Raw genomic sequence first — 15831 nt, 5'->3', positions numbered from 1 at the left:
TTAGATAGAATACATATTCCAATAAGAGGGGGGGACTGGAATAAGACCCTCCTCCAGATGGAATTAAGATGGATTAAAAAATTGAACGCCGCTCAACCACCAGGATTAAACGAAAATACAAGCTATCGCCCATTCCTGGAAGGATTCTCATCGGGCAAAACAGATTAAAAAGAAAAAGAAAAAAACGCCACGAAACCACTCCCCTCAATCTAATAATTATATAAAAAATCACAAAAAATCTGACTACCTCCCACCCTAAAATTGGACCCCCATGGACGCACACAATACCCAACCAAAATCTGGGCCCCACATAGATGCCATACCAGGCCCCCCTAATTGATCCAATACTGACCTGTCTTAAATATCTAATTGCTGTGTAAAAACAAATATATGTACTACTGTTAAGACAATCCTCGGATTTGTCCAAAAAAAAGTTGTAAAAATTGTTTATTATTTATTTATATATTTAAGATACTATATTGCACTTATCAAAATATTGTATCACGCCCTTGTTTAGAAAATTTAGATACTCTGAAAATCTCCGACTCCTTATCGATCACATCCGGCACAGGTAACCCCGATATTGCTAATAATCGGGGCTACAAGAGGCTAGCAGTATACTCCATCCAACTGCCAAATCCCTCTCCAGGGTTTAGCCTTCTCTCCTGTGTCGGCGGCCGCTCTGAGATCAGACCCGCAAATCTTGTGACAGGATGCGCGCGCACCCGCGCCGCGTCATACAAGTGAAACCCGGAAGCAACGTCATTGCGCCTATCTGCGCATGCGCACAGCGGGACATAAATAGGCCGGGAATCGAATAGGGCGCCACTTCCCTCGGACCAGAGGGAGAGTGAGGACGCCCGGACCTGCTGCTCTAGGAAAACCCCCCTTGGAAAACACTGCATGAAAATGTAAGTAACCACAATGCTATCTTAAGCATTGATGGTTCTTAAAATACATACAAGTATATTTATACTTTCCCCCTTCTATCTATACAGATAGAATAGGAGGGGACCTTCTAAACACCACAGTGCCACCTAGTGATTCTTTTTGGAAATACAAGTAAGTAAAACCAAAGATACAAAATGCCAAAATAATTATATTACCAAAATATTAAACATATTCACATTTTAATCCAGATTGGATCAGAACAAGGACATTATTATATGCTCCCTGGCTAAAAGAAATATATGAATTAACCAAGTGAGTACCTAAACAGATTAAAATTTATTAAAATTTATTAAAACATATATCTTGAAAATAAACTTACACTCTTCAAATTATACTCTAGCAGCAGTGACTACACGATTCATATGTGATAAGATAAGGACCTGAGACAGAAACCAGAGGCAGAATCTTTTTCCTAACAAAGTACGTCTTTTTTATTATATGACCAAAGGAAAAATATTCCGATTGGCTCAAATAATACATACTCAAATATTCCATTTACTATATTCCAGATGTGGTGACACACCTCCCTTGATAAAGGCCTAACGGCCGAAACGCGTAGGACTTTGAAACACCCTCCCTATGGATCCGACGCTTCACCCAAGCGTGGAACAATAGAGAGCTAGTGATTGTCACCCTAAGCACATTGTCACTACTTCTTATCTTTCTTTCCTACTCACAATCACCTATGGGTCTGTAACCCACACAGTATATATAATATATATGAATTCTCTGAATACTCTATTGAATATTGTTATATTATATGGCTAACATATAATAAATTATTATCTTTTAAGTTAAAAATGAATATTTTCTATGAATTCACATATTAAGCCCATAAAGTCCCAATTTTGAACTGAGGCACCAACCCCATATGCAAAATTTTACCCGGGATGATGGCTAAACCCAACTAAAAAGTTCTTTAGGAATCACACACCTACACAAATGCACAGTGCTGTATTTTGGCCTAGGCCAACAAGGCCCGGGCCTAGGGCAGCACTTTGCAGGGGGGCAGCAAACCCCCTCCCCCCCTTCAACCTGAAACTCTATTGGCTACTAGTTGCTAGAACCGCCTCTCTCATCCCCCGCTCTCTCACCCCCTCTCTCTTTCTCTATCATCCCCCCTCTCTCGCTCTCCACTCTCTCTCTCATCCCCCCACTCTCTCCCCCCTTCTCTCTCTCTCACCCCCCCCTCTCTCATCGCTCCTCTCTCTCTCACCCCCCCTCTCTCTCTCCCCCACTTTCTCTCTTTGACTCTCCCCTCTTTTTCATCCCCCCTCACCCACCCTCTCTCTCTCCCTCCCTCCCTCACATACCCTCTCTCTCTCTCATACCCCCTCTCTCTCTCTCCCTCACCCACCCCCCCCTCTCTCGCCCCCCTCTCACCCCCCCCCCCCGTGAGATCTCAGGGTTTCATGCTGGGACTTGTAGTCCTTCAGTTTTGGATGGAGTCACATCTGTTAAAAAAGGAGTGGGGAAAATTTACATGGAGGGGGGCGCCCAATTTTAGTCTTGCCTAGGGCAGCACATAACCAAAATACACCACTGGTAATGCATCTATATAAAATATATGAGTTTCACTTTTTGAATTTATTTACTGAAATAAATTAACTTTTTGATGATATTCTAATTTTTTGAGATGCCCCTGTATACATGAGCATTGTTTACCTGTCAAAGGACTAATAATTGTACACCAGTCTTACAATCCAGACAACACAGTTTTAACGATTGTGATTATACAATAAAAGTTTAGTCAAGGACTCATTCCTCGCCTGTTGATTGGACAATTAACAAACAGAAGAACACTGATGAGGTCATAACTGTTCCTTCCTGTTAGAAGCTCATGGTGTAAGACTGACAGCGCAGTAGAATGCAGTAAAGCTGGATTGGCTCTCCCTGCGGGAAGTCCCTGCTGGAAGAACAATGCAACCATTGACCCAATCTTCATCTATCCTCCACAGCAATGTTACATTTATAGCCCATGTAGTGGGTATTACTAAGAGGGTACAGCATGTTTTTTCACAAGCTTCCCACAAATCTGTGCTTGTGATATTACTCAGGCTGATTGTCAATAGCCAGTTATAAAAAAAGAAAAAAAAATGCAAATTAAAACTAATTTAAAAAAAAAAAAAATAAAAAAATAAAAACACTGGATGTCTATCTGCAATTAAATGGTGCTTTCTATCTTTAAATTGTGTTTTTTGTTATGTGCGAGGAGTCAGATTTATATAATATTATATAATAATTAGTTACGAGTTCAGATTTATATAATATTATATAATAATTAGTTACGAGTTCAGATTTATACATTATATAATAATTAGTTACGTGCACAGATTTAACACACATTTGTTTGACTGTTATGTTGTTCAATATCGTACTGCAGCCCCTTGACATTACTGTGCCTGTCTGGTTAGGCCTCTGCCTGCAGACAATATGAGACAGCAGAGTACATGCAGTCATTCATGGAATGTCTTATGTTAAATCCTCTCCCAAACTGCAATACTCAATTACCAATATAGACAGCATGGATTTTCCAACACAACAGCTGCCGAGACACATTTCCATGTTTTGTACATAACACACAGGTTTTTACCTCTGGATCCTTGTTCCACTGCACCACATATTCCCAGCAGCAATGAGCATGTAAGAGGTCCAGATCAAGGCTACATGGAAAATGCTGGTAGACCAAACTCAGCAATTCTAACACTGAAATGAAAGGAAACAGATTGGTTTTAAAATCTCGGTGTTCACAATAAGTGCTTGTTCCCACTATGGGCGGTAACTGAGATTTTCCCACACTGGATAAACACCAGTCATCCCAAAGGCACAAAGAAAACAATCGTTTTCTGTTTTCTATGTACCCTGTTCCCATCACAACACTGGAGTGATGTGCATCATGGTGCGGTGTAGTGAAGTGCAGACATGCTTTTTCTGCAGCATGGTGGTATGGCACCGCATGTCACCACAATGCACTATACTGATGTGCGAAGATATGAAGTGTCACTAAATGAAACTTTAAATAAAGCTAAAGAAAAAAAAAATTAAACAGTGTGATGCACTGAAACGCACACTGCACCTCCCCCTGCTGGACATCACACTATTAGCTGCCCTCACAGTAAAACAGCATCTTACTGTACAGGCTTATGCAGGCCATACATGGGTCGAATACCAAATGATTTGTGAGTCAAAAGATTCATGTGTTTTGTAATCTGATGATTCACTACCAAAGAGAAAACCGCTCCAGGTCCATCCATCCACAGCATAGCCAGGGGGGAAGGTGCTAGCACAGCTCGTCTGCAGATACACATTTGAAAGAAATCCAGAATTTGCTGCAACACTTCACCTTTGTTGATCGTTCATGCAAAAGACATCACAGACAGTGCAGGGTACAGTAAAAGTTGACGCGTTTCGTGTCAACTCTTACTGTACCCCATACTGTGATGTGAAGTGTTGCAGCAAATTCCAGATTTCTTTCAATTTTGTAATCTGATGGTCCCACCATTGATTTCAAAATTTGATCAATTTCACCTCACGTTGTTACAGAAAAGAAAAATCATGGCAAAGAATCTTCATTTTTTTCCAGGTCACAGTTCATGCGCATTTTTTATTTTTTGATTAGATTTCTCGCATGATTCTTCCATCATTGATTAGAAATGTGTTTGTTTTTCAAAATATTTCCAACTTGCCCGATCACCCAAATTCAGTGGCCGCACAAAGATTGTCCATTGCTGCGGCCCCACTAATGGTCGAAAATCAAACAATTATTTTAAGGTGTGATTTTCGAACATATAATCGTTCAGAATTTGACATGTGTATGGCTGGCATTAGTGTGAATAAGGTCAAAAATATTTTTGATCAGCTAAAAAAAACAATTACTGCCATGTTCAGTGCCTGGTATTGTACATTCTTGAATTCACACGTATTCTTTGCAGCTGTCTTGAAGGCGACTTCGTATTGACCCACCACATACTTAAATGGCAAGTTTTGTTTACTTCACAACATTGCAATTTTTGAAAAAAGTTCTAAATAAATAAAGTGCACCAAAGCTTACTAATAAGTAATATTAGGCCAAAAGGATAGGGTATCTCCTGGAGAAGTCCACTGCCTTAAATGTAGCCCAAATGGTTGCAACAAGGGCCCCACCCATGTAGAGGGACCCTATAACTGGCTGGTCATATGAGCCCCATCAAGAAGAATCTCACTAGCTGCTCTAAATGGTGGAACCAGAGCAGTGGCAGCCGAACCTGCTGTGGCATGGAACTGCATGCACTTGGTGGCCAACCTGGGGAGACCACAAAGATCTATAGGTATCCAGCTTGTAAGCCAGCTGCCTGTCGGTTTAGGAAAATCACAAATATTCATGAAGAAAAAACTTTCAAAGAGAAAAAAAAAAAAAGAGTGCCAGTACAGGTTCCTAGGTCCTAACTCCTTAACACTGGATAAAAAAAAAAAAACCAGGCTGTACTAGCAGATGGGGGAGCTGGGCCAGCAAGCAGGTACCACCCCTAGACTGTTTTTTGTGTTTGTACCCAGTGCCCTACTCCTGCAGGTGGCCCTATAACCTAGTGGTCAAAATATATAGGTCTTCACTGTGTCCTTTAAAGATCAGAAAGCACAGCAAGAATAGAAGCAGCCCTGTCTATTGTGACCCCATGGTCAGGTTGATCAAGGGGAATGGCTGAACAACATTCGGTCACCTTGCCCATCACTGGCGCTATCTCCAGCAGTCTCCAGAATGGCCAGCACTGGGCTCACTTCTCCCGACTCCTGTACACTGTGCGAGTCTCTCTTCTCCCGAGCCACCTTCAGTAGATCGGGACTGATATCCTGTTTGAAGACCCACTTAGCCACAGTGTCTGCAACACCACCTGGAACCGACAACAGCAAATAGATTATCCGTGTGCATGCAGCATTTTGGAATTATTGTAATTTTGTCAACTTTGGAGAAAGGAAAATAAGACTGCTCTTTTTTTTTTTTAATCTGTTCCCAGTGAATGGCTGTGCAGCGGGGGCGTGTCAGGACAAGTCTTATAATTGGAGGAGAGTAGGCTGAGTTCCCAGCACAGCTAGAGAACGGAACACGGTGTGTTCTCCTGCTTAATGTGGTCAGTTTTTAATAGGAAAGCAGAGGGACTGGCAGGAACACTATAAAGCAATAAAAAGAGAACAGGATACTTTCTCACACAAGTACATCAGGCAGGTACATATCAGGAAATGATGGGGTTACAAACACTTTAAGAGTATTTTAGAAGTGTGATAATGACTGAACCTGCCCACTTAAAATCTTGCAGCCATTTTACCCAATGTAAAATTTATTTTTACCTCTTCTCTTACCTGGAATAGGTATGCAAATAAGGATGTCTGACTTTGCAGATACACTTGCTTCTTCTGGTCAAACAAATTATCCCCTGACATGCCACATTTTGCATGCCATTTTTTTTTGGGGGGGGGTACCTAGTTTTGACAGGTACCCGCTCCCACTCTTGCTCTGGCTGCCTAGGCGGCTCAAGCTGAAGTTCTCCTCCTCCCTCCCTGCAATCTTTTGGGACACGTCAGAGGGCCCAGAGGATTGCCCGTCCACTCAGGACACACAGCACGACTTGCACATGGGCAGTGCGCACTGGGCTGTGAAGCCGCAAGCTGTCACAGCCGGGTGCCCACAGTAGTGATGCCGGCACCGCGGGGAGAAGAGGGAAAGAACCGGGGCTCCCGACGGCTGCATCTCTGGAATGTGGGACAGGTGAGTGTGTGTTTAATAGAAGTCAGCAGCTACACTTATTGTAGCTGCTGACATTTAATAAACACAAAAACCAGTGAAACTCCGCTTTAAGCAAGCTAAACATGCATAGAATACTTTCATTCAGTCTGCAGACTGAATGAAAGAAATCCAAAAGATTCCTCTACTGCAGCTATTGTATTCTGATATTTAGTGCCTGCGGCTGTCAGACTACCTATACAGTGACTGCAGCTGACTTGTCGCAGCCACTGTTCAGCTGATAAGATTCCGCATGGTTCCTTTGATCTTAAGATTGAAGTTTGTCAAGCCTGGTGGTGTCGGCAGGGACACCCATGGATTGTGAAGAGAATATATACTTTATCATTTGTGTGTTGGCTTACACAGCTCTGAGGAAGGGGGTGAGCCCCCGAAACATGTCAGCTTACTAGCATAGCTGTTAGGTTACGTGATTCCTGGATTGCATGTGTCTTGTGATGTTTTATGCTTTCATATTTTTTAACTTTGTGAGTATCCATTTTGTCAATACTTCTGTTTTTGAATAAATCTTTGGTAATGCACATGACATTTGCGTCCCCGTTTGTTGTTTTGTAGTTGTAATTAGTGTCTTAAGAAAGGGATTGCAATGGCCGCCAATTCTCTTAGGAAAGGATTGTTTTAAAAAAAACAGGCCCCACTCACCTTTCCCGCCTTCTAGCAGCTTCTTGACAGAGAGTCTCGCCAGCGGCTCCATCTGCAGGGAGGATATTCTAGCTGTACTCCTCACCCCCTTACACTGCAACAGTGTTTGTAGGATGAGGCAGTCTTCTAGTTGCTTCAGTAGAAGTTTCCAGTATTCTGTATCCAGTGACAGAGCTTCCCAAGAGTCCGTCATTGACTCCACATCATCTTCCTGCAAAGATTTAGGAAGCTAGGAAGAAAGAACATAAGTGGTCACTGCAAAGTAGCAATACCTCTATCCATCACTAGAGAGGGCTATGATACAAAGCGGAACTCCAGGCAGATATACAAAATATTACTGCAGCTAGATAATTATACATTAATAGTATAATAATATATTGTGGTACGTATTATGTAATGCAACCAGTGTACGTGTCTGATTTCACCTTGGTATCAGCCTCTTGCAATTCCTATACAGCAGAGCACAGACTGGGAGTGAGAAAGCAGTATAAGGAGCTAATCAGCTGGGCTGCAGAGAAAGTAGTATATTAATAGGAGAAGAGAGCAGATTGACAGAGAGATGAGTTCCTTCTGCTTCAGCTTTCATTGCCCATTTGCAGTGTGGAGAAGGGACAAGAACTTTGTTACCCAATGTAGAACATTAGTAAGAAAAATTAGATTTTTTATTTACCATAAAATCCATTTCTCTGATGTTCATTGACGGACACAGCTACAAATATTCATAACCATTGGGTTATATTGCCCCCTACTGGATGAGGACACTTGGCAAAAAATAATTCTGGCTACACCCATGGGCAGTCCCAAGGGGTATACTCCCTCTCTGCTATAGCCACTCAGTTTTGTTACAAGCAGCGTCAGGGGAATAATAACTCCACAGAGGGGTGGGTGCTGTGTCAGTCAATGAACTGAATTTACGGTAAATCAAAAATCCCATTTTCTCTTTCATTCATTGACGGGCACAGCTCCTGATATTTATAACCATTGGGACCTCCCAAAGCAGTTTTAAACATGAGGGGTGGAAATAACATAAATATTCGCAAGGCTAAACATTAGCCAACCAGGTAACAGGAGCTCAACCAAACAACTGGAGCCCACCTAAAGAAAACAACACACCCTTAAAGAGAATAAGGTCCTCTTAAACAGCAGCCTGCAAAACCCTGTGGCCAAAATAAGCATCCGCAGATGCCAACACAATCACTTTATAAAACGTTATAAAAGTGTGCACCGATGACCAGGTGGCCGCCTTGCAAACCTGCGTCACTGACACCGGATGACAGAAAGCCTAGGAGGCACTATGCACCCTAGTAGAGTGCGCCTTGACAGGGAAAGGAGGAACCTGACCCCTGATGGAATAGGCCTGAACCATCTGGAAATGGTCGCAGAGGAAGCGGACAACCCCTTTCAAGGTCCATTCGTGAGCACAAAGAGAGAGTCTGACTTCCTGAAAGACTCTGTAGCTGCCAGGTACACCCTAATTGCCCAGAGCACATCCAAGGCATGCAAGGCCATTTCCTTCGGATTTGTTTAGGCCTGGGACAAAGGGAAGGCAACACAATGTCTTTATTCAAATGAAAATCAGAGACAACCTTTGGAAGGAACGACAGACAGGGGCAAAGAACCACCTTATACCTGTGAATCACCAGGTAAGGTGAACAACAGGAGAACGCCGTCAGTTCTGACACCCTGCGTTCAGAGGTGATAGCCACCAAAAAGGCCACCTTCTGGGCCAGCGTAAACAGGGGAATTTCCCGAATATTTTCAAAGTGAGGCTTCTGTAGAGCTGAAAGCAACAAATTAGGATCCCAAGGCGGCAAAGGGGCACTCGAGAAACCAAATGTTGGACACCTTGAGAAAAAGTACGCACCAGGGAGTGTGTAGCCAAAGGTCATTGTAAGAAGACTGCCAAAGCCGACACCTGGTCCTTGATGGTGCTCAAGGCCAATTTCTGTTCAACCCTCCCGTCGAAGGAAGGTCAAGATCCGAGCCACCGAGAAGGAGCAAGGAAGAACCCCAAGAGACTCACACCACATCTTCCTAGAAGTGGATTTCCTAGCTTTCGACAGTGTAAGAATCACCGACTCAGATAAACCCCTACCTTCAGCACCTGGCGTTCAACAGCGAAGCCGTCAAAGCCAGCAACTGTAAAGCAGGAAAGAAGATCGGTCCTTGGGACAGCAGATCCTCCCTTGGAGGAAACTGCCAAGGAACGTCGCCAACCAGCTGCACTAGATCGGCGTACCAAACCCGGCGAGGCCAGTCCTGAGCCACTAAGATGACCGGAATCCCTTCTGCCTGGATACTGCATAGAAGCCTGGGCAGAAGCTTGCGAGGAGGGAAGGCGTAAATCAGTCGATACTGACCCCACGGGGGCCACCAGTGCGTTTGTGGCGTCCGTCAGAAGATCCCTTGGCCGAGCCACAAAACTCTGCACCTTTCTGTTGAGCCGAGACACCAACAGATCCACCTAGGGGGTGCCCCACCAGAGGCACAGCTGATGAAACACCTCTGGATGAAGGGACCACTCCCCGTAGTCCAACGCCTGCCGACTGAGTTAATCCAACTGCCAATTTTCCACCCCTGGAATGTGTATGGCAGAGGGGGCTGGAACAAACCATTCCGCCCACCTTAGAATGCTGTCTACCTCCAGAGCCATCAGGACACTTCTTGAACCCCCTTGGTGATTGACATAAGCCACAGCCGTAGCATTGCCCAATTGAATGCGCACTGGAAAACCCTAAAGACAATTCGTCCAATGATCCAGACACAGTCTGATCGCTCGAAGTTCCAAGACATTGATCGGGAGTCTGGACTCTTCCAGCGTCCAGATCCCCTGAGCAGAATGTTTGCCGAGGACGCCTCCCTAGCCGGACAGGCTGGTATCCATGGTGACCACTGTCAAATACAAGGGGAGGAGGGATTTTTCCCAGCTGAAGTGCAGGAGAATGAAGCCACCATGTCAGGGACTGCTTCCTGCCCCGACTCAGCCAGATCTGATTGTCCAGAGACTGTGGAGTCTTGTCCTATTTGGTCAGAATCTCTCTTTGCAGGGACCTCCTATAGAACTGTGCAAACGGAACCACCTCAAAAGGTAGACATCATCAGGCCCTGCACCCGCATGCAAGTTCGGGGGAATGACCATTTGCTGGACAGCAAGAGACGAATGGCAGCCTGCAATTTCTGGAGTTTGTTCAGAGGAAGGAGCACTCTGGCTAAAGCCGAGACCAAAGTCAGGCCCAGATAGTTCAGCTTTGTGGACAGAACCAGAGCAGACTTCTGAAAGTTCAGAATCCAGCCTAACTCCCGCAGAGTTCGTATTGTGATCTCCAGGTTCTCCAACAGAGCATAGGGAGACTCCGCTTGCTGAAGGAGATCGTCCAAGTAGCCCAGTACCACGATCCCCCATTGGCATAGCAAAACTAGCACCGGGGCTAACACTTTTGGGAAGACACGAGGAGCAGATGCGAGACGAAAAGGTAACGTCACAAACTGATAATGCTCCTTTCCCACAGCAAGCAGAGAAAACACTGGCGACTGGCACATATTGAAATGTGAAGTTAAGCATCCTCCTAGACATCTGTAAAGGCAAGGAAATCCCCCTGATGCAGGGATGCCACCACAGTTCGAATGGGCTCCATTCTGAACTTCTGTACCCGCACAAAGCAGTTTAGTGCCTTGAGGTCCAGGACTGGATACACTTTGCCTTCCTTCCTGGGAACTGTGAACAGATTTGAGTAGAAACCCTGAAAAAGTTCCTAAGTCGGAACCGGGACAATCACCCCTTGAAGGAACAAGCCTTGTACCGCCCCAAACAGGGCCTGTAAGCGGTTTGGGGACAGGTGCAAGTTGGAAGGAAAAAAACCTTCCCGGAGGACAAGAGTGAAACTCAATCTTGTAGCCAGGCCGAATGACTTTGTGGACCCACTTGTCTTGCACCAGGGAAGTCCACAGGTCCGGAAACCGATATAGGTGAGGGCGCACCTTCATGCAGAAGGAGCCTTGTCCACAGGTCTGGAGAAGCCAGATCTTGGCTTGCCAGACCAGGTTCGTTTGGATACTACAGAAGAGGCCCTAAAAGGCTTTGAGCCCTTGTCAGTCGACCCTGAGGAATGAAAAAACTTATTATGAGCTGAGAAGGAAGGCCCAAGTCTGATGTGCAGACCAGCACTTGAGCCAAAAGAAATGCTGAAGAACCACTGCCAAAACAGAGAAGTGAGCCATCAGGGGAGCTGCATCCAAAGAGGCAACACAGATAAACTGCAGCCCCTGGACCAACTGGTCCGCCAGCTCGGCAAAGGCAGGGGGGGAGCTGTTTCCCCTCCAGTTCACGGCGTAGGAGCACAGTCCACTTCTTAAGAAGGAACTCCTCATAGGGGTAACGCCTAGTAAAGCGCTTAGGGACACTTTGGCTCTTTAGCGACAATTCTGTTTGAATGGCTTGTGAGTGCCAAAGGACACCTGCGTCCTCCATTTTCAGGGTCTCACGCACAGATATAATCAGTGCATCCACCAGCACCTTTTTTGTGCGCGGTTGCAGACGTGGAGGAATCATCCTCACTTTCAGAGGGTTACAGGTACGTGGTTTCAGACCCAGCAGGGTAACCCACGTCCGCGGTGGCTGAATCAGATTCAGGAGCTGATGAGACAGATGAGGCAGGAGAAGGTGGGGGTGCGCTTTTCTGCTAAGGGACAACCCCTACTGTGCTGGCTGCCCCACCCAAGCACCACTGATCCTCAGCAGAGAGGGAGAGGACCCCACCAGACTCACCACCCACAGAAGCAGGCACCTGCAGCCACTGGGGGAATCTGCACTACACGTGCGGCGATGGGAAAGTAAAATAATCCAAGAGTTAGCACCAGGGGATGGGAAGGGGCTCCCACTCCCGAAATCGCCGCCCACAGGGCTCCACTGTCATGGCCGCTGCTATTTCCAATGGCAAACAACAAGAAAATGGCCGCTAGACTACACAAACATGGCCAAATAAATTATTTTCTGCCTAGTGTCCTACTCATGTAGGGGGCAGTATAACCCAATGGTTATGAATATCAGGAGCTGTGTCCTTCAATGAACGAAAAAGAAATTAAGTCCTGCTAGATTACTTCAGGCTGGTCCTTTTTGCAGGTATAGTTATGTAAAACATTAGTAACTATAAGTAACTATAACAAGTAACTATACTGTTAAAAATCCAGCAATACACTGTCTCACCCTACTCTGCACATGCTCAGTTGCTCTCCATTTTTAGGCATTTTTGGGCACTGCTGAGATTGCAAAGGTCGATCTGCTGACAGCCCTAAAGAGGAATTAAACCCACCTAATCTTTACAGCCAAGGAAGCTGCTTCTATTTTATTTGCAACTGCTATGGTGCTGCACATGTGATCAGTTATAACACCAGACATTTGATGGTTTGAGAATTTGGTTGAGGACACAAGCAAATGTGACAGTTGGCAATCCCGGCATTCCAGGACTGTATCTGTTTTTTAAACCGCTTAATTGATGGTTTTAGTTATGCTTTATGATTTACTGCTGTACAGGGGCTCTGGGCTTCAGCAAAATGGCAGCCTATAGCAAGAAGAAAAAGGGCCAATGCTGGAGGCAATTTACAGCACACACTTATTGTGGAATGTATGTTCCTTGCTAAAGCAGTGTCATAGCTCTATTACTTCCTTGCTAGGAGCTGTAAACGTCACGTGTTTCTAAGCAGAGAACACAGTACGCTTTCGTGGAGCAGCCAGCAGTAAAAAAAGAAGAGCGGCAGATGGGGTTAATGGGGACAGGGGAGCAGAGGACCCCCATATCATGTCTGATGCAGTATTATTGCCCTGCTCAGGATCTAAGTTAGAAAAGCAGCAGCTGAGACAGAGGAATGAAGTCTGAGGATGATGCTAGGGATGATACTACTACTCTCCATGTATTACAGACATGGTGATGTCAGCACTATCTAACTTGAATCTCAATAGGGCGGTTAGGTGATCAAACGCTCCAGTTGATAGGAAGAGGACAGCAGTGACTCGTTGCCTTCACAGGAAGAAGAGGCCTCTTCAGGAAATAAAAGGCCACCAACTCATCAATATTATGAGGAAAGATAACACAATAGGTTTAAAAGAATTCATGATTTGTGACAAGTATGCAAAGCTCTATTTATCAAATATATGTTTTGCACGGAGTTCAGTTTCCTGGTATAATACAAGATTGCTGCACGCTTACCTTCTTCTCAGCCAGTGCACTGGTGATGCCGGCCGCAACTGAGTGCCCAACATGAGCCGACAGAAGAGCAGCTCCATTGCTGGAGGACTGAACACATGCAGTACGCATCTGCTGCCACCAGGGGGAGACAGACTGCAAGTCCCAAGACTCATCAATAGCCACTGGATGGCAAAAAAGAAAAAAGAAAACATAAAATACAAAAGTGTCATTACACAAGTATGGAACCATTGCTTACATCCATTTAAAGTTACAAACGTTGTTGCCATTATCCTTGCTCTACAACTTATAGAGGAAGTAAATGTAAAAAAATAAACTGCAAACAGGCTGCCTTTTTATTGCAGAAGAAACATTGAGTCTAGGCTCACATCTATGTGGACTGCACTTAATGCATTTTGTGTGTTTAAACAGTCTTGCATGCAGTTTTCATGCATTTTGAGGTTTGCGGGGTTATTTATTTTATTTTTTTTCTTTAAACACACTTTATACAGTTGGTTGCTAAGTAGCGAGCCGGGAAGCGTCCTTAACAACCAATGAGTCATCAGCTGTCACCAGAGTTCCCCGCTGACAGCTTAATGTCAAATAAAAAAAAAAGAAAAGAAAACGGCATGGTCCCCCCAATCCCTACAATGCTCTTTAGGTCTAATGTGAATTTGGAAGGGAACCCCATGCTAAAAATAAAAAGATAAAATAAAAAAAATAGTATAGGGTCCCCCTCAAAATCCATAAGAGTTCCCTATCTAAGCATGCAGCTTGGCAGGTTAGGAAAGGGAGGGGGGGGGGTGCTTGTTTTTTTGTTTCTTAATAAAGGACTTGTCAAAAACTCTTGTACCATCTTTATTCACTTTTACACTTTTTCGGTGAACTCTATGTACCCAATACTTATATACATAGAGGGGGCGGGATGTGGGGGTCCCCTTGTTAAACGGGGCTTCCAGATTCCGATAAGCCCCTCGCCCGCAAACCCCCACAACCACAGCCCAGGGTTGTGGGGAAGAGGCTATCGTCCTCAACAACATGGGGACAAAGTGCAATTTTTCCCGATTTTTTTTGCCGGCAAATCTTTTTGAAGACTCATCGGTTGTTAAAGCGGAGTTCCACCCACATGTGGAACTTCCGCTCATTTGCTTCCTCCCCCCCCCGTCCGGTGCCACATTTGTTTTTGACAGGTACACTTCCCCACTTCCGGGAACGGCGCCGCGGCAAAGTGAGGACCCATCCTCCTACCCTACAACGCCGAGCCAATCTGAATGCACAGTGCGCTTTGCGCATGAGCAGTAGGGACCCGCTAGTGAAGCCACAAGGCTTCACTGCCGGGTTCCCTGACCAGCAATGGCGGCAGGGGCACCCGAAAGCCGATGGACACATCGGCTGCGGTCGACATTGCTGGACTCCAGGACAGGTAAGTGTCCTAATATTAAAAGTCAGCAGCTACAGTATGTGTAGCTGCTGACTTTTAATTTTTGGAGGGGGGGTGGTGGAACTCCGCTCTAAGGTCGGCTTCCTAGCCAACTCCTTAGCATCCAGCTATACACAGTGTGTCAGGGTAAAAAAAAAAAACGCGAAATCAAAAACGCAACACTTGTAATTCTGGGGCTCCATTGAAGTCTACTACACGCAAAATGCAATCTGCTGCAGAAAAAAGTCTCTGACCCTTTCCAAATACGCACCGGCTGAAAAACGCATAGATGTGAACATATACCATATAAAACCATGTTAAACCATGTTGCAGTTCTGAAAAAACGCATAGGTGTGAACGTCGGATAAATATCTGCTATAAAATACACTTACGTGCTTTTTTGCAATCCTATAAGGAATGTACACAGAGCTGCGCACAGTGGCACTGTGCCGGGATGAAAAACTCCTGTGCATGCGTGGGAGTAATATTCCACGCTGGCCAATCAAGAAGGCCAAAGACCAGTAAGCGGAAGAAGCTAGGGAAAGGGGCTGGCGAACCGTTGACCAATAGATGGGGCCAGCAGAGTATTTCTGCCTTTAGTAAATGTAAAAAATAATTGAAAAAAATTTAAAATAAATTGTAAAAAATAGTTTTTAAAAATTGTAAAAAACAAAACAAAAAATAAAACAAAAAACAAAGGGCTCATTCATATGGGATCTCTAGCCCATACAGTGTGAATGAGCAATTTGTTGCCATCTATTACTCTATGGGGATGCATCGGCTGTTTGAACACAGCCACACTTTCTAATTCGATAAGTATGCAGGTGATTGGCCCTGAATGCATACTGTCTGTGTTTAGGGCCGTA

At 44.8% G+C, this 15831-nt stretch overlaps 1 protein-coding gene across 1 annotated transcript in view; it reads right to left on the bottom strand.

Moving 5' to 3' along the window:
* RAB3GAP2 (RAB3 GTPase activating non-catalytic protein subunit 2) overlaps positions 1–15831 on the bottom strand; it is a 107649-nt gene that overhangs the window by 20799 nt on the left and 71019 nt on the right. The window contains exons 21-24 of the mRNA XM_082252557.1: positions 13570–13730; positions 7367–7595; positions 5649–5819; positions 3545–3657 (exon numbers count right to left, since the gene is read on the bottom strand). Coding sequence (XP_082108683.1) covers positions 3545–3657; positions 5649–5819; positions 7367–7595; positions 13570–13730 — 674 coding nt within the window. The remainder of the gene's footprint in view (positions 1–3544; positions 3658–5648; positions 5820–7366; positions 7596–13569; positions 13731–15831) is intronic.

The sequence above is a fragment of the Pelophylax lessonae genome (assembly GCF_965119305.1).
Source record: "Pelophylax lessonae genome assembly, chromosome: 3".
Lineage (NCBI taxonomy): Eukaryota > Metazoa > Chordata > Amphibia > Anura > Ranidae > Pelophylax > Pelophylax lessonae.
The sequence above is the reverse complement of the archived record's forward strand: the minus strand, read 5'-3'. Positions and strand labels throughout refer to the sequence as shown.